The 26,970-nt window shown below is 33.8% G+C and overlaps 1 protein-coding gene across 9 annotated transcripts in view; it reads left to right on the top strand.

The window, feature by feature from the left end:
• Window positions 1–26,970, top strand: part of CLCN3 (chloride voltage-gated channel 3) — a 165,443-nt gene that overhangs the window by 128,734 nt on the left and 9,739 nt on the right. For all 9 annotated transcript variants that reach the window (XM_077144578.1, XM_077144577.1, XM_077144573.1 and 6 more), the window contains 8 exons: window positions 1,502–1,601; window positions 2,885–3,072; window positions 4,182–4,304; window positions 5,410–5,616; window positions 9,199–9,279; window positions 10,396–10,941; window positions 13,398–13,584; window positions 16,341–16,739. In XM_077144578.1, the coding sequence (XP_077000693.1) occupies window positions 1,502–1,601; window positions 2,885–3,072; window positions 4,182–4,304; window positions 5,410–5,616; window positions 9,199–9,279; window positions 10,396–10,941; window positions 13,398–13,584; window positions 16,341–16,739 (1,831 nt within the window). The remainder of the gene's footprint in view (window positions 1–1,501; window positions 1,602–2,884; window positions 3,073–4,181; window positions 4,305–5,409; window positions 5,617–9,198; window positions 9,280–10,395; window positions 10,942–13,397; window positions 13,585–16,340; window positions 16,740–26,970) is intronic.

Raw genomic sequence — 26,970 nt, 5'->3', positions numbered from 1 at the left:
AAATCAGGGCTATTCGAACACAGTTCAGCAGTTTCAAGTACTTCCCTCTAGCCACTCCAATATATCATAAACTAAAAATGGTTATCTGTATAATGCAAAAGAATAACTTTCATGATAACCTCTCAACTCTGTTTGAAATCTCTCAGGCCCTGAGACTTTATTTTGTCTCATTTCTCTCTTCCCTCTCTTTCTCATTCAGATGATTTCAGGCCCCATCTCATCCTTGGGAGTCCTGTCCCATGTTGCCAGGAGATTTACACCCCTGGGAGTCATGTCCCATGTAGTAGGGAGAGCAGTGAGTTCACTTGCCAAGTTGGTTTAGAGAGAGAAGCCACATCTGAGCAACAGAAGAGGCTCTCTGGGGGAGACTCTGAGGCATAATTAATTATCAGTAGGCTTAGTCTCTTCTTTGCTGATCATGAAGTCTGATCACTTTTTCAGCGTTTTAAACAATTGCTGAATGGGATAAGGCTGACTTTCACAGATTCAGTATGCTAACTCTGAGTCTCAGGTGTCACGTTAATACCTGAAGTTTCAGGGAATGACCAGGTTATATACAAATATCTCAGTTTCTCAGAATTTAGAATTAACAGTTACACCTCCTGAATATATATGACTGCTGTATGAACTTACAATCTAGGACCTTTACAGTAAGCCCCAACCTGATAACCCATGCTCTCAACTTCAGTTCACCGAGTTTTTATGTTACAGTTAATCCATATAAGTGATGCATGATAATAATTGACTTTTTGTTTCTGACATTTCATTCAACATACAGTCCTTAAGGTTCATTCACCTAGTTGTTGTCTTACAACTTCATTCCTTCAGAAGTGCATTCTTAATGAGAGAAGAGAAAATGATGGAAAGCATGTCCATTAACTTCCTGCTTATTTCTTCACCTCCTCCACTCAGGAGAGAGCACTTTTCTTGTCTTGCACAGTGATGAAAGAGAGCCTCTGACTCTTCCAATAGGAGTGGAGCTCTCTACACTGCATATTTATAGGTCGACATATTTTAAAAGTTCCTTTATTTGCATTAGTACTCCGCATTGTATTTTTAGGCCTGGTACTATCTTATACTTATCTTACCTTTTTAAAGAATAATATAATATAGTTAACTCCTAGGATTTAAGGATTGCAGAGATTTTAAGCGACATTGTCTCATTTTTGGTAACATAAAAAGATATCTACATGTATACCTCATGTTAGTAGAATTAGATTCCATTTATAATGATCTAGGTCAGACTTTAGGTGGTTTGTGGACCTCTTGCACTAAAACTACCTGAGATTCTTTTAAAAATGCAGATTTCTGGGTAAATGCTTGTTGTCTGGTTTATAGGTTTGACTACTGTCTGACAGAGTAACCAAAACTTACTTTTTCCAATATTTAGTTCAGAAAGTACTGTCCCATATGTAAGAATTGGGAAAAAAAATTATTACATTAACAATTGTGGCTTCTATTCATAGTTTGAAAAATGAAGCATAAACATTTCTAATTTCAGATCAACAGCAAAAAGAAAGAATCAGCATGGGAAATGACAAAAAGTTTATATGATGCGTGGTCGGGATGGCTAGTAGTAACACTAACAGGATTGGCATCAGGTAAAGAAAATTTTTAAAGCAATCTTTTTTGGTTACAGAATGATAAAGAATTCTCCCTTCCCTCAGTTTTTTTCAGGTTCTGTTGGGTTTTTAAAAGCATTTGTTTATCTTTTTCAAAAAAAAACTCCTCCTTAAATATGAGACTTGAATCTGGAGGCTTCAAAGTCTAGTCTTGGCTCTGTCACTTACAGCATCCATTCAGTTGGGTAGATCTTTATGGGCTTGGTTTCTGTATCTGTAAAATAGGTGGTTTCAACTAGATGCTCAATAGAAAGCATCTTTTAATGGCATTATCATAATAAATAAATGCTGACGGAACTAAAAGCTTTACATGTATTCAAACATGAAAACCCTATGATAGAAGTGCTATGATCACCATTTTACAGGTGAGGGGACTAAAGTACATCATTCAGGCTCAGGAAGTTTAGATTCAAGAGTCTGCACTTTAAACCATGAGCTGGGGAGTAGCCGCAAGGCCCACATGTGTGAGATCCTAAGAAATAGGCCTTGAACATCTGAAAAATAAATGTTAGGAACTGCTCTAATAACTCCATCATGGAAGATTATGTCCAGGAGAACATGAAGAAAAATTAAAATTTATTTGGAGAATGAAAGGAAATACTAATAAATCTATTTGTCATGCACAAAGATTTTGTGGCCAGCTGTGTACATGACTCATTCATCTTTATATAAAGTGATGAGGACCCAGCTTTCAATCATAAAGTTGTTTATTTTTTATATTCTGTGAGTCAAGTAATCTGGACATATTTACTTTTCCAGTATTTAACAAAAAATCTGCAAATTTCTTAGCAGTAATTCATGAATCCTTGAATTCAGTAATTCAAACAATCCAATTGCTAATAGACCTTAAATTTCAATCAGATCGACATCATTTGTAGATCTGTTAATTAAGTTTTGGATTGAAACATATTACTAACAATTGTTTTCAATAACCAGATTTATGAGCCTCTTACTAGGAGGCTACCTTTCAAAGATTGTTTCAGTATCTTTTAAACACCTTCTTTGGGAATGATGTGACTGGTTTTAATTTCAAACCACGAATAGCAGTTTTATTTTAAAGAATCATTATTTACAGTTGTTTGTAATATAATATAAACTTGCTTATAACTAAAACTTTGAAAATCTTTAATTCTTATCACCCATTATGACCCTTTATTTATAGGGAGTCCTGTCCTTTCTGTAAACCTGTAACTTGATAGTTGTCAACAGTTGCCAAAAAAAAATAGGCTTTTTTTTTTACTATCATTAATATGTTTTTATAGGCGCATTGGCTGGATTAATAGATATTGCTGCCGATTGGATGACTGACCTAAAGGAGGGCATTTGCCTTAGTGCATTGTGGTACAATCATGAACAGTGTTGTTGGGGTTCCAATGAGACAACATTTGAAGAGAGGGATAAGTGTCCACAGTGGAAAACATGGGCAGAATTAATCATAGGTCAAGCAGAGGTAAGTTGCTTCGTCTCAAGATGAATTGATAATTGATAAAGCAAAATGAGTTTCCAGTTAATTTAATTATAGAATCAACCACATATTATACTGCAGTAATTTTTTTTTTCCCCAAACAAGACCTGTTGGTCATGAAATCAATTTAGCTGGTTCCAACTCGCACTGAAGGAAAAAAAATGTAATAGAATAGGATGGAAAATATAAGAATGCATTGCTGCAAGAAAGTAAGTGTTGTTTCAAGAAGCTTTTGCATTAGTTGACTGCATAGGTATATACAGTTGTATGGGTTATGATTTAAAATATGTTTCTTATCAAGAGTTGTGATAAAAAAAGAAGTGAAAGTCATTGCAAATAGAATCTTCGTAGCCATAAAAAGTTAATATGAAGGTAAATAACTAAAACTGCTTAACATATTACATTACCAACAGTGTTCAGACTATTAAAAGACAGTTGGAATTATCAGAAAATTTAGTAGAACAAATAACTCTTCGAAGTGAAGATATCTTGAAGAAATTCATATATTTTTCTTTGTGGCATTAAAAAATTTGAATGATTATTTTACTATTCCTGATGTTTTGTAAAATAATATTTTAGAGCTTAGGTAATTTTTATTGTTACATGATCATATATAGATATGTTTTAAAATTTTTGTTATAGCTGAACTTAAGAATTAAAAAGAATGTATCTGCCGGTAAGATGTCAGTTCTCACCTGGCCTGTTTGAATTGCCTTTAATGATTTTCAGGAGAATTGCAGCAGAATGAAATCTGAATTCTTTGGCAATGCAATTTTGCCTCCACCAACTGTTTTCTGAAAAGTGGTTTGTGGGAAGGCAAAGGTTGAAGTTCAGCTGAGAGGCCCTGGCAGTAAGACTTTAGGGATCAGAGAAAAGCAAGAAAAGCATTAAGTAAAATTAAGGCTCCTTGGTATGGTAGAGGAATGTGTATTGGACTCTACTTATATATTTAATTTATTAAAAGCTTTTTAAATTGTGGAAATAAATTAAGATCCTTTTACAGATTTCACTCTTTTTTATTTGCAAGGACTTGACACTTGTAGTAGAGGTACACTGTATCGTATATTTATACTGCTGAATTATTTGCCTTTTAGGGTCCTGGTTCTTATATCATGAACTACATAATGTACATTTTCTGGGCCTTGAGTTTTGCCTTTCTTGCAGTTTCCTTGGTAAAGGTATTTGCTCCATATGCCTGTGGCTCTGGAATTCCAGAGGTAAGCTGTGTATTATTTAACATCATTAAACATTTAATAATTGTTGTGATGCTTATCTTCATGCTGTTAGGGTTAAAAACTTTTTTTCCCCCAGGAAAGTGGTTTGCTTGTAATAGGAAAAAGAAAATTTATAAAAACACAAGTTGATTGTACACATTATTGAAAAAAATTCTTCTGCATGGTCATTTCATCATAAACTGTGGTGGTTTTGATAATTTTCATCCTCACAACTAATTTCACTCATGGTTAAAAGATAGTTTGGTTTAACACCAAAAGCCTGGAAAAATATCTTATGCTCTTTAATGGATTAGTTGATGTTTTGCTGGGATGAACCTGATTTTGATGCATTCCTTCTCTTTTCATCCATCTTTTGAATAAATAAGTTAATAATTTTTGAAGTTTTTATAGTCTTTTATACTTTAAACATTTGGTCCCAGTGAATAATAGGATAAACTTCAGTTTTTTTCATTATAAATAGTACTTTAAAGGTGATTATGCTTAGGTTTAAACTTGATAGGCACTCATTCTCTCTTTTTTCCTTTTTTTGTATTACTAAAAGAAGTTAGTGGCTTTTTTTGATGCATTACTTTAAAAATACAAATTTAATGATTTTTAAAGTTTTAATTAAGAATATTTTTGAGAGTAATAAGTATTGCAGTATTTAGCAGCTGATACATCTTCCTATGTAAAAAAACATTGCACATAATTACAGTACTATGAGAATGCATAATCATATGTTTATTGCTGACACAAAATGTCCAGAATGTATCTAAATATACTATGTTTATTTCTATGACAGAATGTTAAAAGTTGCCTTTTCTTGGTTACATTTTAATCCTTGTAATTACTGTCTATATTCAGCTTAAGATTGCTCTGTATTTTAATCTTTTTCATAATCTAATATTGTCTTCTATCCTTGCTTGGGTTGAGAATTATAATATAAGAGTTATTATATGCAGCATAATAGTTATAGCTTTTGAAAAATGTCGAATTTTCCATAGTCCAAGAGTTGTAGGATATTTTTCTGAGTAAAGCCAGGAAAGTAATAATTTAAGTTATCGTGTGTTTTAAAGGAAATTAAGCTAACTTCCTCTTTCCTTTGTAGATTAAAACTATTTTGAGTGGATTCATCATCAGAGGTTACCTGGGAAAATGGACTTTAATGATTAAAACCATCACATTGGTACTAGCTGTGGCATCAGGTTTGAGTTTAGGAAAAGAAGGTCCCCTAGTGCATGTCGCCTGTTGCTGTGGAAATATATTTTCCTACCTCTTTCCAAAGTATAGCACAAATGAAGCTAAGAAAAGAGAGGTAAGTGTATTTTATAGTTCATTTGATTAAAAAAAAGAGAGAGAGAGAGATTAAATTCTGTCATACAGAGAGTCTGTGAAGAATTTCCCATTTTAGGGGTCACATTTTACTGCTTACTGTTTTGGGTAAATTCTGTATTCAGATTAAAGCTTTTATTTGAGATTAATTTATGCTACTTTTTCCTTTTGAATAATCTCTAAGATCTTTCTAGAACCTCTCCTCAGTGCTGGGCAGTTCCTCTTATAGAAACTTTAAGTAGTCTACCTGGTATCCAGTGGGTTCCAGTTGAATTTCACAAAGGACTTTTCCATTTGTTTTCACTTTGTTTTATATCTTTCCCACTCTGAGGTGGTTTCCAAATGACATTGTTTTTACTGTTATTTCTCAGTGTCAGTATTTTTCCAGGGTTGGAAAATGCAATAGTTGTATTTTTGTCCTGGAAACAGAATCTAATGGCAGAACTGGTGCATGATCTGCAGAGAGCTATCCAGCACCAATTCTGAGATTTAAAGCAGAGATTCACATTAAGGGGACACAGGGAATTGTCTTTCTTCAGCTGTTTAGGGCAGTTTCCTTTGCCATTTTTTTTTAGGTTAGTCTAAAATCTTCTAGGGAACTTTTAAACTTTATAGATTATAGAATTCCCCGAATGTTTCTGGATTGTCCTAGGCATTTTCTAGAAAAAAGTGGGCTTTTGAGAGCTTCTGTATTAGCTCTAGACTTTAGGGACTCAAAACTTACCTCTTCCTATTTTTCTGATTTGAATCAGAAGCCCTAGATGGTACAGAGATCTTTGCGTTTTTAAGGGATAGATGTTTGTTTGTTTTTTAATCACTTAATATTGAGAACTCAAAGGATCTTTGATCCCAGCACAGGATATTTCATCCTGTTTTTTACTGTGTGATATAGTGAAAAATGTAGATTTTATAAAATTATTTAATGCTTCAATTGAAATAATTTTTTTAAATTAATTTTTGATTATTTTAATGTTAACATTAAAATATTATGTTTGCATTGGCAGTAGATATTCTGAAAACAGAACATTTCAGATGATAGCCCCATCTCTGAATGAAAATTGTGATTCTAAAACTATGCTATATAACAAAATTAGCTAACATTATTAATTACCTACTTGGTATCTGTTACTGTGCTAAGTACTTTACCTGCACTTTAATTTCACAATAATTCTGTTAACTTGGCTCTATCTTCATTTATAGATCAGGAAACTAAGATCTAAAAGAGGTTAACCAACTTGGCCAAAAATACAAAGCTAGTTAGTGTCAGAGTGTGTTTTAGCACTCATTTTACTTTGACTCCAAAATCTATGCTCTTAACTACTACTATACTACTTCTGCCACAACTACTTCTATGATTTTGTGTGTGTGTCACAGTAAAACTCTAAATCATGCTATAGTGTTGAAAGTTAGTAGCTAAGTGAGAACTATAGCATTTGTCTCCCCAGTTCTATTCCTGTACTTTCTATTGTACATTGATACTTTTTAATTGATTGATTCTTAGATAGTTATAAAACAGATTAAAATGTGTGTATGACTTGTAGGTATATCTGTGTTTGTGGGGGAGGTTACTAGCTTATTTGCTCATAACAAGGGAATTCAGTTAAGCAAATGTGTGTCTACAATTCTATTAGTGAAAGAAAAACAAAATAGGAAGTTATATTTGCTGCCTCTTCTCCAAATGAGGAGGCTCTGCATTCTAAATCCAAGTACAATTTAATTAAAAATATATTTTTATTTTTAATTTACCAAAAGTGCTTACTGGGCTTCAGGCACTGTTTTAAATAATTTATATATTTACTTAATTAATCCTTATGAACTAGGTAATATTATCACATCTGCATTTTAGAGAAGAGGAAACTGAGCAAGAGAAATTAAGGTACTTGCCCAGAGTCGCAAAGCTAGTAAGTGGCAAAACCAGAATTTCAATGCAAGTGGCCTACTCTGAAATCCGTGCCCTTAACCACTAACAATCTGTTTTGATTTTTTTCTAGTTTCTCTTCCAGAAATGTAAAAATTGACCATTTGAGGAAATGCTTTGGGTAGCTTTAAATATCGTTTTTTTGTGGGAAAGTAGTGAAAGGAATAAAGATTCGTAGAAAAATAATTACAAATAAATACTTAGTGAAATTACATGTGTAGTTGACTTCACATTGATGGGCGGTGACCTAAGTGACAGTCTCCAACTGTAGAGAAGGACCTAGAAGGGTGTTTATAGATTTTTCTCTCCCTTTAACTTTATAGTAGGGGTTCTGCTTGGTGAGACTCTACTTTAATTGGTAGCCATATTTTGTCTTTTCAGATGGAAGCTCTCCATATTTACAGTATTTCCAGAGGGCTATAAAGGTGGTGAAAACAGGGAAACTCAATAGGTTTTAAGTTCCCTTGATATCTTGCTAGGATTTGAAATAAAGTAATTATTATTGATGAGGAATTTAACTCTAAAATGTGAAAGTTATATCCTATTAAAAGATAAAAAATTCTTCCTGACAAACCCTAGTTACTACTTACTCTTCTCTTCTTGCCTATACAAACAAAACATACTGAAAGTTTTCTGTATGCATTGCCTCCTTTTTTTACATCTTTTTCACATTGGTATACATGGCATTGATGTTTTTGACTGATGTCTAAGCAGTGTATGAATGTTCTTTTTTGTTTGTTTGTTTTTTGTTTTTTTTTCACTTTTTTTATTAATTAAAAAAATTTTTTTTAAATACCAAAATACACCAAACGCAAACATTCTTAACTTTTGATCATTCTGTTCTACATATATAATCATTAATTCACAATATCATCACATAGTTGCATATTCATCATCATGATCATTTCTTAGAACATTTGCATCTATTCAGAAAATAAAATAAAAAGAAAACAGAAAAAATTCATATATACCATACCCCTTACCCCTCCCTTTCATTGATCACGAGCATTTCAAACTAAATTATTTTAACATTTGTTCCCCCTATTATTCATTTTTATTCCCTATGTTTTACTCATCTGTTGATAAGGTAGATAAAAGGAGCACCAGACACAAGGTTTTCACAATCACACAGTCACATTGTGAAAGCTATATCATTATACAATCATCTTCCAAAAACATGGCTACTGGAATACAGCTTCACATTTTCAGGCAGTTCTCTTCAGCCTCTCCATTACATCTTGACTAACAAGGTGATATCTATTTAATGAGTAAGAAATAACCTCCAGGATAACCTCTTGACTCTTTTTGGAATCTCTCTCTCAGCCATTGACACTTTATTTTGTCTCATTTCACTCTTCCCCCTTTTAATTGAGAAGGTTTTCTCAATCCCTTGATGCTGAGTCTCAGCTCATTCTAGGGGTTTTCTCAATCCCTTTAATGCTGAGTCTCAGCTCATGACTGATCTTTCAATTAGAGAAGATAAAGAGTTCCTTTTAGGAGCTGTGAATACTTATCTTTTACTTAGAGAGGAGGCAGACATGGGAGTTAAAGTCAGAAGAGACATTTGGAACATTCAGATAATCTGAATTTTTATTTGATGCATTTTAATTTATCAAAAACTGTGAAATGTCACAATTCTCTTTCTAGGTGCTATCAGCTGCCTCAGCTGCAGGTGTTTCTGTAGCTTTTGGTGCACCAATTGGAGGAGTTCTTTTTAGCCTGGAGGAGGTAGGTAAAAAACAGCAATGAAAATTATATGTATTACTGTTATAAATACATTTTGGCACACTCTTCAGTTTTACAGCTGGTTATAATAGGTACAGACTTGGTTTTTTTGAATTTTCAAATTTATTTTCATAAAGTTGTTCATATTCCTGCTTTAAAAATATTAATTTTATGTTTTAAATTATTAATAGTCACATGCTTTCCCTCCCATTTTTGAGCTTATCCCCGCTTTCTTCCCTGCCAAAAAACACTTATTGGTTCTTTATGACTCCTTCTAGTTTCATATACAAATATAAGCTATTATTCATGTTTTTCACTTGTTCTTACATAAAAAATAATGTACTGTACAAGTTATTTACACTGAGAAAAATGTTTTTAGCTCTATTATTCATGCATAAATAATCAGTGATTATTTAAAATTTAATTGTATTTTGTTGATCTATTTAAAAGTAAGTAGATATAAATCTGAACTTAGTAGGGATTATTTAAAACAATATCCATTGTTTATATTATAGCTTGTGTTTTATGTTAAATATTTAATCATTTCTAAAATTGTCCTTTAAATTCTTTTTGTATAATTATTTCTGATAGTTACTGATGTTTGAGTTAATGGTTTTAGTTACTCCAGTGGAATATTTTGTTTTTATTTTCTCACAAATGCTTAAAACCTTTTCCTTTTTACACCAGTGCAGAGAAAGAATTTTATTTAAATTTGCTTTTTTTTCTCCTAGTTGTCTGTATCCTTTTCTTCTTTTTTTTTAAGTAGTTGAGACAAATTAAATGCCTCTTTATAAGCTATCAGAGGTTGGTTCATTTATTAAGTACCATGATAGAACTGGAATGAAGCTCGTTATCAAAATAAACCAATGCTGGGTATTTTAAATAATGACTAGACATTTATGATCAGTTGATAATTATGAATTTGTAGCAAAATGATAGCCAAAGGTAATAAAACATCAATTATTTTTCGTAGTACGGTAATATGCTTAGTACAGAATATGTGTATTTTATCTGCATCAAGATTTACTGTTGAAGAGCTATGATATTTACCTCACATCATATAAGAAACATCATAAAAAAATCATAGCTTTAATTTTGAATTTTCCTTTTCTTTTTTAGGTTAGCTATTATTTTCCTCTCAAAACATTATGGAGATCATTTTTTGCTGCTTTAGTGGCTGCATTTGTTTTGAGATCGATCAATCCATTTGGAAACAGCCGCCTGGTCCTTTTTTATGTGGAATATCATACACCATGGTACCTTTTTGAACTGTTTCCTTTTATTCTACTAGGGGTATTTGGAGGGCTTTGGGGAGCCTTTTTCATTAGGGCAAATATTGCCTGGTGTCGTCGACGCAAATCCACCAAATTTGGAAAGTATCCAGTTCTCGAAGTCATTATTGTTGCAGCCATTACTGCTGTGATAGCCTTTCCCAATCCGTACACTAGGCTCAACACCAGTGAACTGATCAAAGAGCTTTTCACAGACTGTGGTCCTCTGGAATCCTCTTCTCTTTGTGACTACAGAAATGACATGAATGCCAGTAAAATTGTCGATGATATTCCTGATCGTCCAGCAGGCATTGGAGTATATTCAGCTATATGGCAACTGTGCTTAGCCCTCATATTTAAAATCATAATGACAGTATTCACTTTTGGTATCAAGGTACGTGCTAATTGAGGTGATATTTAAGTTATCTTTGGACACAGGATGTCTTTCCATTTATTTATTTCAATAAAGCTTTGTAGTTGTCAGTGTATGTCTTGCACTCATATTAAATTTATCCTTATTTGTTTTCTTTTTAACATGGAACATCTAATTTTTCTTTTAACTTTTTATTGTAGTAACATATATATAACTCAGCATTTCTCGTTTTCAAGCATACATTTCAGTGGCATTAATTGCAATCACAATATTGTGCTACCATCACCAGCATCCAATATCTCAGGCTTTTCATCACCTTAAATGGCAATTCTACCTATTAAGCAATTACTCCCCCTTTCCTTTCCCCCCAGCCCCTTGGGAACCTGTAATCTTCTATCTTTCCTATGACATTTGCTTATTCTCTTTATTTCATATTGGTGAGATCATAAAATATTTGTCCTTTTGTGTTTGTCTAATTTTACTTAACATATGAGATCTTCATTTTGTAGCATCTATCAGAACTTCATTCCTTTTTACAGCCAAATAATGTTCCATTGTGTGTAAACGCCATATTTTGTTTATCCATTAATCTGTTGATAGACATTTGGGCTGCTTCTACTTTTTAGCTTTGTGACTAATGATGCTGTGAACATAAATGTGAAAATATCTGTTTGAGTCCCTGCTTTCAGTACTTTGGGACATATATCCAGAAGTGGGACTGCTAGGTGATATGGTAGTTGTATTTTTAACTTTTTCAGGAACCACCAAACTCTTCCACAGTGTCTTCACCATTTTACATTCCCACCAGTAAGAAATGAATGTACCTATTTCTCCATATCTTTGCCAATACTTATTATTTTCCAGTTTTTTAATAGCTATTCTAGTGAGTGAAGTGGTTATCTCATTGTTTTGATTTGCATTTCCCTGATGGCTAATGATGTTGATTATTTTTTTCATGTGCTTATTGGCTGTTTATATACCTTCTTTGAAGAAAAATCTATTAAAATCCTTTGCCTATTTTTTAATTGTTGGTTGTTTTTTTTTTTGGAACTGTTATTGAGCTGTTTGGTTTTGTTATTGTTGAGTTGTAGAAGGTCTCTCTATATTTTATATATTAAACCCTTATCAGATACATGGTTTCAAATATCTTCTCCCATTATGTAGGTTGTCTTTACTTTCTTGATAGTTTCTTGTGATGCACAAAAGTTTTTAATTTTGGTGAAATCCAATTTATACCTATTTTTCTTTTGTTGCTTATCCTTTTGGTGTAAGATCTAGGAATCCATTGCTTAATGCAAGATCCTGAAAATGTTTCCCTTTGTTTTCTTGTAGGTGTTAATGTAGTTTTAGCTCTTTTATTCAGGTTATTGGTCCATTTTGAGTTAATTTTTGTATAAAGAATGAGATTGGGGTCACTTTCTTTCTTTTCATGTGAATATCCAGTTTTCACAGCACCATTTATTGAAGCAGCTGTTTGGTCCCCAGTGAGTGGACTTGGCACCCTCTTCAGAAATCATTTGGCTATAAGAGTAGTGTTAGTATTGTCCTCTGTGTTGAGTCCCCTGGGGATCAAGAATTAATCATAGAAAAGCCTTGAAGTTTTACCTCTTTATTTAGATGATTGAGTTAAAGACAAATACTAATGAACTGCTCTTATAGCTCCATTTTCTACATTAAATTGGTTTTCTATAATTCTTAACTTTCTCACTGTTAGTTCAGCTACAGGAAGCCAAAGGCAATCATCTGGACTTCATGAAGTCCCACATTACACTCAGCCCTGGGAAAAGGGAGAAAATAGGATTTGGGAGAGTGGAAACATTTTTCTATTTGGATATCTCTTTAAGATATATTCAAAAGAATATAACTCTTTTAATAAGTCTTTAAATTATCTTCTTAGATATTTTTATTATCATTAAATTTAACTGATAAATATTTTTCCCTTTTTTCATTATGTGTATGTATATCATATGTATATCACTAAAAACGTACTGAGAGACTGGTATAAGATTGTCCACTTTATATTGTTCCACATAAAAGGAATAGCATCTAATGGTTCTATCATTCTATAAAAGATAGATATCTAGGAAGGACAATGCATGAAACTTAATAGGCAGTATGAAAAGTGAAGTGCTTCATATTGTCCCTCTTGGGGATTTATTTATTTATTTTCATTTCACCATGGACTATGTTAGGGAATGGCCTTTGGGAACCCCTGAGCTGAAGGATAAGTAACTCTTGGGCGGTTGTCTCTTTGGTGTTGTCAGTACGATTTGGCACTTCGTAAGTGAATTCCTGGCACTGCTAAGGTGGTATTATAACAAGATTTTGATATAGTATTATTTGTACTAGTTTTTTCTATGTAAATAAAATGTGAGAAGAATTTTGAAAGTCTTAGAAATGAATCTACAGAATGTAGATTTCAAGCGTGTAAGTAAGAGAATCTCACCTTCTCATTAAGAGTTCTGTTATTGTTATAGGTTCCTTCAGGCTTGTTCATCCCCAGCATGGCCATTGGAGCAATTGCAGGAAGGATTGTGGGGATTGCAGTGGAACAGCTTGCATATTATCACCACGACTGGTTTATCTTTAAGGAGTGGTGTGAGGTTGGGGCTGATTGCATCACACCCGGACTCTATGCCATGGTTGGTGCTGCTGCATGCTTAGGTAATGCACCTATGTCTTTGTGTATGGGTGTTTGCAAGTCGAAATGAGTAAAGAGTGTTTGAGATCATACTCATGCTTAATCAGCATAGACTGGGGTGGGTGCAGAATAGAGGGAGGGAATGTTTTAATAGGAATGAATATAGGGATATAGTATGTAATATATAATATATAGGGATGAGCCAGGAATGATTAGTTTCTATTTTACCTATCTTAGAAAATTTAATGTAAAACTTTAATAGTACTTAGCATCTGTAATATCAAGTAATGCTTTTTGACGGAAAGCATATCAGTATAACATAGGCTTCACTTGAACGTTATCCAGGGAGATTTTTGGTTTTTCATCGTCAAGGATCTTGACTTACCTATAACAGCCTATATACCGTGGTTTCTAAAATTAGCATTATAGCAAATCTTCAGAATAGCCTTACATTGGTCTCTGCAGTTACTAGTGTGTTGGTTGCCTTATTAAAAGTTTAACAGCCTTCCTTCATCCAAGATGCATATATAGCAAAATGAGAAAAGATAATTGTCATTTAGTGAAAAGAACAACAGAATATCTGCATTAAATGCTTAATATTTCTTGGATGTAAAAATAGTTATTTCCCTTTCTATTTAAAATGTCAGTGAAACTTTGGTTATTTTATTTAATCATAGTTTTTTTCTTAAGTTATTTTTACTCAGTGAACTGAAAGTGATTCACAATTATGTACAGTAATTATTGATCTTAGAAAGTATAATATCAAATGAAAATGATGGACGGAATCATTACCACCGAAGTAGCAAGTATTTTATTAAGCATCTACTTTCTTTTTAGCACTGTGCTAGGTGCAGTGAGTGATACAAAAAGAAGTATAAAACATGGGCCCAACCTCAACTACAATCAAATTGGGGAGACAAGACCAACACAGAGAAAACAATAGTGAGCAATATATAATAAGATTATATGTACAGTACTAAATTGTATGCAGAATATATAAACATGAAGAAACCCAGAGAAAGGGAGAACTGAAATCATTCAGAAAGGGTAGAACATGAAATTTATTTTGAAAGGATTTAGATAGAAAAATTTAAAGAAGAGAGGACATTGTTAAAGAGTACAGCAACATGAAGACAAAGTAATTGGAGTGAGAATAACTTCAGTACTCTGGGACAATGAAGAAACTTGACTATATTGAAATAGAGAGTACGTTTTGGGTACTTTTAGGGAAATAAAGTTGGGTTGGTGTCATGGGGCCAGTTTATGGAAAAGCAGTGAATCTGATTTATACCAGGAATAATTTATATTTGTACTTGGCTAAATGTATGTTTGAGTCCTGGATTTTTCATTTTTAGCTTTATGACTTTAGGAAAGTTCCTTAATTTCTTTGATTTTTAATTTCCTCATCTATAAAATGGAAATAATAGTTTTCAGATGGTTGTTTTGAAGATTATATGAGAGAGAATGCATATAAAGCTGTTAGCAGAGTGCCTAATAGTATAGTAAATACTTGGCTTTTTAAAAAGTTGTAATTAATATCTTTTATGGTCTGCCTAGGACATGGCTGTCATGTAGTAGATACTGTACATTAGATTCTTTCTGACTTTTGTGTTTTAGTTTAAATAAAAAAGGAAGAATTTAAGCTTAAAACAGTATTATTAGGGAGCTCTGGTAGATTTTTAAGCAAAGGAGCAACATGGGGAAAGTAGTACTTAGTAAAAATTGAGATTAGCCTGGGGGCATGAGTTATACAGTGGATTGATGGTAATGGGGCCAGAAGTCAAGGAGGTAAGATAAAATACTATTAAAGAATAAGTCTTGAAGACCTGGGCTAGACTGGTGGAAACAGTGAGAATTTGGAGAAAGGAACTTACAGATATTTTGCAGAGGAAATCTAGGGACAGATTAGATGTTGGAATAAAGGTGAAGGGATGAACCAAGAATGACTACCTGGGTTGTCAGGAAGAAGGTGGTAAGCAGTGTTGGAGTCTGGAAGATAGATTGGGGAACTCTTGGGGAAGAAGAGGAGTTTGGTTTTAACTGTGTGGTGCTGCCTGTGACATTGGCCATCCCAGTTTCAAAGTCATTTTACAGTTAGGAAATGGCACACCTGAGACATGCACAACAGTAAGATCTTGTATACATAGTTGGAGATGTGGTACAAGTGAAACTGTAAGTGGAGAGATGTGGATTAAGGAGGCATCATATAGATGTAATAGTTGAGAATGATGAATATTTGGGTAAGTGAATAGGTGAGTTTTCAGAGAGTAGGGATATAGCTACTCATTGTTACCTTAAATCACATAACACCAAAATATTTGACTCACTTGAAAAAATTTAGAGAGAAATTTATTAAAGCATTATTGTAACTACTTAGTCAGTTTAATTGGTAAATTGACAGCAAACAAGATAGCTCTGGTACGTTGTATCAGATTCCTTAAGAATTAATAACGAACTTTCATAAAGATGAAGATATGTATTTGCTATAGCAATAAGTCAAAATGGCAAAATTTTATTTTAATTGAACACTTGTGATTTCTTAATATGGAATAAATGGTTTATTTTAACAGCCCTCTGTGATTTATAAGAAAAGATTGGTGTTTCTCTAGACCTTATTAAAAGTAGTGATTATTGTCCTAAGAGGGGTAGTAGGTTTTGATGATGCTTTTCATTAACGAGGTTCTGGTTACAATTTTGTGTTCATCTGCCTAGTGTAAAAATTGTAGTAATGTGTAATGAGGAGGATCTTATACTTTCTGACTGTTACTTATTTTTTTAGGTGGTGTGACCAGGATGACTGTCTCCCTGGTGGTTATTGTTTTTGAGCTTACTGGAGGACTGGAATATATTGTCCCTCTTATGGCTGCAGTAATGACCAGTAAATGGGTTGGAGATGCCTTTGGTAGGGAAGGCATTTATGAAGCACATATCCGATTAAATGGATACCCTTTCTTGGATGCAAAAGAAGAATTCACACATACCACCCTGGCTGCTGATGTCATGAGACCTCGAAGGAATGATCCTCCCTTAGCTGTGCTGACACAGGACAATATGACAGTGGATGATATAGAAAACATGATTAATGAAACCAGCTACAATGGCTTTCCTGTCATAATGTCAAAAGAATCTCAGAGATTAGTGGGATTTGCCCTCAGAAGAGACCTGACAATTGCAATAGGTATTTTTTTTTTTTGCATAGGTATTCTTTTAATATAAATATATAAATGATGGATGTTTGGAAGAAAGAAAGGCAGTAAAATTTCGTTGGTTGGGTTTGTTGCAACAGGGGTATATTTTATTTCCCTTAAGGTTTTTTTTTGGTTGTTGTTTTTAGCTGCAAGATTTTTATTCTGAAATATAACATTATGTTGTATATGTATTTTGTATATATAGCATGTATACAAAAAAAGAGAAAAAATAATTTTCAAAGTATATTTTAACAAGTAGTTACTGAACATATTTCATAGTTTGGTGTGTGTTGCTGTTCCACAGTTTCAAGTTTTTTCCTTCTAGCTTCCCCAAAGCACTGGAGGCTAAAAGAAATAATCAATATAGTGAGTCAGCGGTCGTGCTCATTTGTTAATTGCTGTCTTCTCTGCTGTAAGTCCTCCTCTTCTGATTCTTCTCCCACTCTCTAGAGATCTTTGGGCTCTGCCCATTCTAAAGTTTTCATATTGGAAAGGGTGTCAACAATATAGGATAGGGGAATGGAATTAGTTGATATTCTTGGGAGAGGCTGGCCCCTCTGGAATTTCAGGGTTTATCTAGTCTAGGAACCCTCTGAAAGTTATGTTTCAGGAAAGTAAACTTAGTGCATAAAACTTTTATAGAGTCTCAGTTACAGCTGTAGGTATTCCTTAGGGTTAATGGGTATAATGTTAGTTAGGGTTTGGCAAACCATGACAGTTAGCAATATGTAGCTGAAGCTTGCATAAGAGTAGCTTCCAGAATAGCCTTTCAACTCTATTTGAACTCTCTCAGCCACTGATACCTTATTTGTTATACTTCTTTTCCCCCTTTTGGTCAGGATGGCATTGTTGACCCCATGGTGCCAGGGCCAGACTCATCCCTAGGAGTCATACCCCACATTGCCAGGGAGACTGAATGTCACGTCCCATGTAGTGAGCAGGGTGATGGTTTTCTTTGTAGCTTTGGGTTTAGAGAGAGAGGCCATATCTGAGCAACAAAAGAGGTCTACTGGAAGCAACTCGTAGGTATAATTATAGGTAGTCTTAGCTTCTCCACTACAGAAATAAGTTTCATGTAATTCCCTTGAAGTTTTATGTTCTCTGTGAAAGATTTTATGCTTTGATGTATTGTTTTTCTGCTAAATATGGTTTTACCTTTCCACTTAGCATTGCTGTGAGCGAGTGGAGTCAGATTCTTCTTTTTCTTATTAATATAAATGTTATTTATTCATAATAGCATTTAATATGACTTTATCAAATACAAGGCATCCAGCCAAATACTTTGTTTATATTTAAATTAGCATATTTGAATGCAAGTTCTTGAAAATTTCATCTTCATTGATCTCTTTTGTATCAGATTAACAAGGTTTTCTTTTTTAGTCTTGGGATTTAGGTTTACAACAATAACTAAAGTCTACGAAACATCATTGAGTTGTTTTATTTTTGATCAAATGCCAGACTGAAAAAAGTATATCATCTCTGTTGTATTTCACACATAAATTCACGAAAATATAATTTAAAGCCTTTAGCCAGGCTGTATGCTTTCTTGGAAATAAATTAATATTTTTTTGTGGAGGAAGTATTTGTGTTCCTCCAAAAGTTGTTTATTTTCTTCTTAACCTTATATTAGTGCCATATTGTTGAGGAGGCCAGTCCAATCAGGCTTTAATCCTTTTCAACACGTCTTACTCCTCACTCTGCATCAAATGAGATAGAGGATAGTTGCATGAGGCCCTTGTTTTGTTGTCCCCCAGTTTTTAGTAGAGGACTTTGAATTGGAAACGTTAGGTGTTTGACCTATCCTTAGAAGTCTTTCCTCTGAGCCTTTCCTCTTCCTTCCAGTTTACCTCTGTGGCCATTGCAAAAGAACTGTAAAACATCTCAATTCATGTGCCATATCACGAGGGAAGACTAGCCAGAGTAGGTGGGGAGTATTTATCAAATCAAATTGGAAGCTATTCATTTGTAACAGCCATTAAAGAAGAAAAAAATCTTATAGAGCACATCCTGTTTAGTTTAGGTGGAAGCTACAACTTTGGAATACAGTTTTCCAAAGACTAACAATTCCATCATTCCAAGTTACGCTCTAAGAAATAGAATAGTAGTTGTCAGAGAGGGCAGAATATGTCATCAGAGTTGGCTGCACCTAGGTGTTTGAGCTTCTAGGTTATTACCATGGCCAGACTTACAGCAAGAAAAGAATTTAAATGTTTAGATTCCTATTCTTTATGTTTTACTGGTAGTCCAAGAAAAGAATAATAATAATAATAAAAGGTTAGAATTGTGGAGTTTTTATGGACATTTAAAGCAAAAGACCAGGAAGAAAAATAAAAGGAAAGCAGGAAAATAAAGGTTGACGTTTCCTCTGATAGTGTAGACATATTTTTTAAAAGTTTTGTAACTGCCTAGAGAAGAATAGTGGGATAGTAGATCATGTAAATTTAAGGAAACAGGGTGACTAAGTGAGATAGCAAGTCATGTCATCAGAAATCATAGTCACATGTTGAATTTTGAATAGACCTTAAATATTTGCCTATATGTATTTTTGTAAAGTTAAAAATTTTTGAGTGGAAAGATAGACCCATAAACCAGGTTTAGTATGAAGTTTCCTCATTCTGTTTTTTGTAGGTCCATAGTATTCCATTGAGTGGATATACCAGGGGAGCTACATGATTATTTTTATTCACTTCCTTATTAATGGACATTTTGATTGTTTCAATCTTTTGTTATTAAAATTATTACTGCTGTGTTAGCCTAATATATTTATCATTTTACATATATACAAGTGCAGGAATAATGCTGAAAGTAGAATTGTAGAATATGCATTTGTAAATTCGCAAGATATTTACAACTTGCATTAAGTAGGGTTATGTCATAGTAAATTCACACCAGCAATGAATGACAGTTTACTGTATTAAAATTTAGTTGAAATGGAGAGGCATTTCCTTCTACATTTTTGTGTCAGATTGAAAAGGTTGAGGCTGAATGTTTTATAGATTTGTTTCAAATGAAACATATTAAATATTCTATTTATAAATTGAATCATCTTTCCTTTTTGTATCTTAAGATATAAAATTATTCTTTTTCCTTTCTATTCATATAATAGGAGCTGTAAGATGAGGAAGCTCTTAGTGTGAAACCTGAAATTCTTGACATTGAACGTAATTAAGAAGAATTGTAACACAATGTTAGCTATGGTGCTAGGTTAATTATCTTTTTCTCATTTTCTCAGGATCTTTTGGTCAGAATAAAAGTTTATCTGACATGTCTAGAAGAGCTAACTCATTAAACCTCTTCCCTTCCATAGCAATAATATCAACATTAGACCTTGAAATAGGGTTTACTGAATCATATGAACTGCAATTCTGTGGGTCAACATTTTGTTTATCTCTTTGTAATAGTTCAAATAAACATTTGAAATAGTTTAAATATCCTGCTCACTTAGTTGAAACAGCATTTTATGAATTTAGAGATTTAATGCATTTTAAAATCAGTACAAGTTAAAGAGTTCTGGATGCCTAAAAGATATTTTGAAATCTATCATCAGGTTTTACATAATCATAGATGAAGAGGACAGCTCTTGTATCTTTCTTCTTTGATGAATTTTGAGAAGTTGAGTACTTAAAAACATTATGAATAGGGAGGAGAAAGCATATGAATTTTAAGGGGAAAAAAGACAGACTAATGCTTTTGGATCAAAGGTTAGAGGTAAAATTCATAGTTACTCTTCTTTACTACTACTTTAGGAATTTTTGTATTAGAAAAGAGCCATTCCCATTTCCCTGGAAGAGTAACTAAGTGTGTAATACAATATAAATCAATTTAGTATACATATACATAGCTTTGGTGAAAATGTAATAGTAATTTTGTGAAGCAGTTTTATATTGCTTTATTCGCAAAACCTAGCATGTGTTAATTCTTTCTCAACTCACATAAATAATTAATTTCCACTCTAAATATAAAAGTAGTTTTGACTTGGTAGAAAAACAAGCTTTTTTTTATGTACGCTGAATGGTGGGGGTCACACTTCATTCTTTTTCCATGTGACTATCCTGTTATTGCAGCACCACTTTTTTTTTGGGGGGGGGGGGGGCAGGGAGGGGAGTGGGAAGTGCATGGACTGGGAATCGAATCCAGGTCCTCCTGCATGGCACGTGCGAATTTGACCACTGGACTACCCTTGCACTCCAGAAAAAAGCTTTTTTGCTAAAGACTTTTTTATTTGTTTGGATCTCCAAATAAGTAAACAATTAACTGCATCATATCAACACACATAGTAAGTATATGAAAGTCCTGTGTGATCTGAGAGAATATGAATGGTGATCCAATTTTGTGGTATCTATGAATTTTGGGTGATTCTATCTCCCCGTATCTGGTTGGGAACAGTAGCAAGAGCCCACCAGGGTTCCTGGGTGTGGAGAACAGTGAGATGGCACCTCCAGTCTTTCACTCTGTTATCTAGTAGTCGTGCTGATGGTGGTGGTGATTGGAATTCCCTCTAGCCACTACTGCAGCAGCTTTTAATGCTCCATTTTGAGGGAAATGGTAGTAGCACTGCCCTAGCTGGAGGATGAGAGTAAACCAGAGGTGTAATGTGGTACATTGTTTTACCTTATAAATGTGGGCAAACTATACTGCTGACTGTCGGTTAAAAAAGAGGTCAGAGGGACTTATTTACCTATGTGGAATTGTAGGTGTTACTTTTGGCTGAACTGAAACCTCATGGTTATGTGAATGATATTCATTTATTTAAATTTTATTCATGAAGGAACAATAGAACCTTTGAGTTTCCACAAATAACACTCTCTGAGATAGTGAAAATTAAACAGTTAGCTAGGGTCACTCACTAACTAATTGGCCTTACTTTATATATAATTCATATTCAAGCCAGATGCTTTACATATATTATCTCAACGAATCTTTATGAAAACTTGATTGAAACATGCTCCCCATTAATAATAATTGCAGTTTATGGACCTTTGGGGTTGTTTGGAAATAGTTAAACTGTGAATATTAAATTTGCAGATGCCAAGGAGTCTCCATAATTGAGTCACGTAACTGTTTTATGCCCTTGGAATTTAGGGATTGAATATCCTAGAACAAAAGAACCTTATACAGTCGTCTTTAGTAAAGAGTAAAAGACCTTAAGTGGTGTTAAGTAAGAGCTGTTTGGGTATCTTTTCAAGATATTTTAATTCCCTGTGCTGTTTTACAGAATAAGAAATATGCTAAATTAGATAAATTCCTCTATTTATGCAAAATCAGAATTTTATAGAATATTAAATTCAAATGGAAGTTCTCAGATAAACTTGGGGTCAGTAAAATAGGAGTGCCTGGGACTTTTTAAATACCATTAGAAAAGGAAAATTATGATGCAATTCAAAGACCTTTGAATGAATAGCATTCAAAAATACTCTTTTCTTAAACTAAATAGTGCTGATTTAAAATATTTTAGTTAAATATTTGTTTTAAAAACTCTCTGTATATTTTTTATTGACAGTACAATATTTGTTATTTTATGGGTGTTAAAGATTGATGATTAGGGCTAGTTTTAATTCAGAATGTCATGCAGGCTAATCGTATTTACATTCCAACATTCAGTTGTCAGACACAGGTCCTTAGCCAAGTTCTACTTGTGGGTTAAAACAACTTATAGACGTTATTAAAAAATTGTTTATGTCAGTTGGTGATGGACATTGTTCTTTTCTATCCCTTGATAATTCTTTTAGGGTAGTTTACTATGCTAGCCATTGGGACTTCACTTAGTTTTCCTACTCAAGTTTGTTACAACATGTTAAATGAAGCATTGGTGGTCAGAGGAAGTAAAAAGGATTGTAATATTTGTTTATGAGCAATAATATCTGCTTCTCTGTTGAAACTGATGCCTTAAATATTTTTGTAGCAAAACTCATATTCAAAATATATTCAACATAACATACTTTTACACGAAGATTTGAACACATACAAACTCAAAGCAGAAACATAAAATTGAGTGACTTTTATATTTGTGTTATATCCACTTCATGGGTATCCTCCATCCTATGATCTCTCTTCTTACCCTGCAGGTTTTTTCATCTCTGCCACTTCTTATCTAGCATTTTCAAAGTGGAAGTAGGCAGCAGGGTAGAGGCACATAAAGTGGCACACTGGAGAGGAGGAGATTGACAGAGCCTTTACACATAAAACAACCTCAGAGACCAGCTCTGCAAGAAATACTAAAGGGAGCACTAGAGTCAGATACAAAAAGACAGAAGAGAGAGGCATGGAGAAGAGTGTAGAAAGAAGGAAAGTCAGATATGATATATATAATACAAAAGGCAAAATGGTAGAGGAAAATATTATCCAAACAGTAATAACTCTAAATGTTAATGGACTGAATTCCCCAATCAAAAGACATAGACTGGCAGAATGGATTAAAAAACAGGATCCTTCTATATGCTGTCTACAGGAAACACATCTTAGACCCAAAGATAAATATAGGTTGAAAGTGAAAGGTTGGGAAAAGATATTTCATGCAAATAACAACCAGAAAAGAGCAGGAGTGGCTATACTAATATCCAGCAAACTAGACTTCAAATGTAAAACAGTTAAAAGAGACAAAGAAGGACACTATATACTAATAAAAGGAACAATTAAACAAGAAGACATAACAATCATAAATATTTATGCACCGAACCAGAATGCCCCAAAATACGTGAGGAATATGCTGCAAACACTGAAAAGGGAAATAGACACATATACCATAATAGTTGGAGACTTCAGTTCACTGCTCTCATCTAGACAGAGGATCAATAAAGAAATAGAGAATCTGAATATTACTATAAATGAGCTTGACTTAACAGACATTTATAGGACATTACATCCCACAACAGCAGGATACACCTTTTTCTCAAGTGCTCATGGATCATTCTCAAAGATAGACCATATGCTGGGTCACAAAGCAAGTCTTAACAAATTTAAAAAGATTGAAATCATACACAACACTTTCTCGGATCATAAAGGAATGAAGTTGGAAATCAATAATAGGCGGAGTGCCAGAAAATTCCCAAATACATGGAGGCTCAACAACACACTCTTAAACAACAAGTGGGTCAAAGAAGAAATTGCAAGAGAATTTAGTAAATCCTAGAGGCAAATGAAAATGAAAACACAACATATCAAAACTTATGGGACGCAGCAAAGGCAGTGCTAAGAGGGAAATTTATTGCCCTAAATGCCTTTATCAGAAAAGAAGAAAAGGCAAAAATGCAGGAATTAACTGTCCACTTGGAAGAACTGGAGAAAGAACAGTAAACTAATCCCAAAGCAAGCAAAAGGAAAGAAATAACAAAGATTAGAGCAGAAATAAATGAAATTGAAAACATGAAAACAATAGAGAAAATCAATAAGACCAGAAGTTGGTTCTATGAGAAAATCAATAAGATTGATGGGCCCTTAGCAAGATTGACAAAAAGAAGAAGAGAGAGGATGCAAATAAATAAGATCAGAAATGGAAGAGGAGACATAACTACTGACCTCACAGAAATAAAGGAGGTAATAACAGGATACTATGAACAACTTTACGCTAATAAATACAACAATTTAGATGAAATGGATGGGTTCCTGGAAAGACATGAGCAACCAACTTTGACTCAAGAAGAAATAGATGACCTCAACAAACCAATCACAAGTAAAGAAATTGAATTAGTCATTCAAAAGCTCCCTAAAAACAAAAGTCCAGGACCAGACGGCTTCACATGTGAATTCTATCAAACATTCCAGAACGAATTAGTACCAACTCTCCTCAAACTCTTCAACATAATCGAAATGGAGGGAAAACTACCTAATTCATTCTATGAAGCCAACATCACCCTCATACCAAAACCAGGCAAAGATATTACAAAAAAAGAAAATTACAGACCAATCTCTCTAATGAATACAGATGCAAAAATCCTCAATAAAATTCTAGCAAATCATATCCAACAACACATTAAAAGAATTATACATCATGACCAAGTAGGATTCATCCCAGGTATGCAAGGATGGTTCAACATAAGAAAATCAATTAATGTAATACACCATATCAACAAATCAAAGCAGAAAAATCACATGATCATCTCAGTTGATGCAGAGAAGGCATTTGACAAGATTCAACATCCTTTCCTGTTGAAAACACTTCAGAAGATAGGAATACAAGGGAACTTCCTTAATGATAGAGGGAATATATGAAAAACCCACAGCTAATATCATCCTCAATGGGAAAAAATTGAAAACTTTCCCCCCTAAGATCAGGAACAAGACAAGGATGCCCACTATCAGCACTATTATTCAACATTGTGTTGGAGGTTCTAGCCAGAGCAATTAGACAAGAAAAAGAAATACAAGGCATCAAAATTGGAAAGGAAGAAGTAAAACTATCAGTGTTTGCAGACGATATGATACTATACGTAGAAAACCCAGAAAAATCCACAACAAAATTACTAGAGCTAATAAATGAGTACGGCAAAGTAGCAGGCTACAAGATCAACATTCAAAAATCTGTAGCTTTTCTATACACTAGTAATGAACAAGCTGAGGGGGAAATCAAGAAACGAATCCCATTTACAATCACAACTAAAAGAATAAAATACCTAGGAATAAATTTAACCAAAGAGACAAAAAACCTATATAAAGAAAACTACAGCAAACTGCTAAAAGAAATCACAGAAGACCTAAATAGATGGAAGGGCATACTGTGTTCATGGATTGGAAGACTAAATATAATTAAGATGTCAATCCTACCTAAACTGATCTACAGATTCAATGCAATACCAATCAAAATCCCAACAACTTATTTTTCAGAAAAAGAAAAACCAATAAGCAAATTTATCTGGAAGGGCAGGTTGCCCCGAATTGCTAAAAACATCTTGAGGAAAAAAAACGAAGCTGGAGGTCTAGCGATGCCAGACTTTAATGCATATTATGAAGCCACAGTGGTCAAAACAGCATGGTATTGGCATAAAGATAGATATATCGACCAATGGAATCGAATAGAGTGCTCAGATATAGACCCTCTCATCTATGGACATTTGATCTTTGATAAGGCAGTCAAGCCAACTCACCTGGGACAGAACAGTCTCTTCAATAAATGGTGCCTAGAGAACTGGATATCCATATGTAAAAGAATGAAAGAAGACCCATATCTCACACCTTATACAAAAGTTAACTCAAAATGGATCAAAGATCTAAACATTAGGTCTAAGACCATAAAACAGTTAGAGGGAAATGTAGGGAGATATCTTATGAATCTTACAACTGGAGGTGGTTTTATGGACCTTAAACCTAAAGCAAGAGCACTGAAGAAGGAAATAAATAAATGGGAGCTCTTCAAAATTAAACACTTTTGTGCATCGAAGAACTTCATCAAGAAAGTAGAAAGACAGCCTACACAGTGGGAGATAATATTTGGAAATGACATATCAGATAAAGGTCTAGTATCCAGAATTTATAAAGAGATTGTTCAACTCAACAACAAAAAGACAGCCAACCCAATTACAAAATGGAAAAAAGACTTGAACAGACACCTACCAGAAGAGGAAATACGGATGGCCAAGAGGCACATGAAGAGATGCTCAATGTCCCTGGCCATTAGAGAAATGCAAATCAAAACCACAATGAGATATCATCTCACACCCACCAGAATGGCCATTATCAACAAAACAGAAAATGACAAGTGCTGGAGAGGATGCGGAGAAAGAGGCACACTTATCCACTGTTGGTGGGAATGTCAAAGGGTGCAACCACTGTGGAAGGCAGTTTGGCGGTTCCTCAAAAAGCTGAAAATAGAATTGCCATACGACCTAGCAATACCACTGCTAGGTATCTACTCAAAGGACTTAAGGGCAAAGACACAAACGGACATTTGCACACCAATGTTTATAGCAGCGTTATTTACAATTGCAAAGAGATGGAAACAGCCAAAATGTCCATCAACAGAAGAATGGCTAAACAAACTGTGGTATATATATACGATGGAATATTATGCAGCTTTAAGACAAGATAAACTTATGAAACATGTAATAACATGGATGGACCTAGAGATTATTATGCTGAGTGAGTCCAGCCAAAAACTAAAGGACAAATACTGTATGGTCCCACTGATGTGAACGGACATTCGAGAATAAACTTGAAATATGTCATTGGTAACAGAGTCCAGCAGGAGTTAGAAACAGGGTAAGACAATGGGTAATTGAAGCTGAAGGG

Source organism: Tamandua tetradactyla, chromosome 26 (assembly GCF_023851605.1).
Source record: "Tamandua tetradactyla isolate mTamTet1 chromosome 26, mTamTet1.pri, whole genome shotgun sequence".
Lineage (NCBI taxonomy): Eukaryota > Metazoa > Chordata > Mammalia > Pilosa > Myrmecophagidae > Tamandua > Tamandua tetradactyla.
This window is presented reverse-complemented; position numbering and strand designations above follow the sequence as displayed.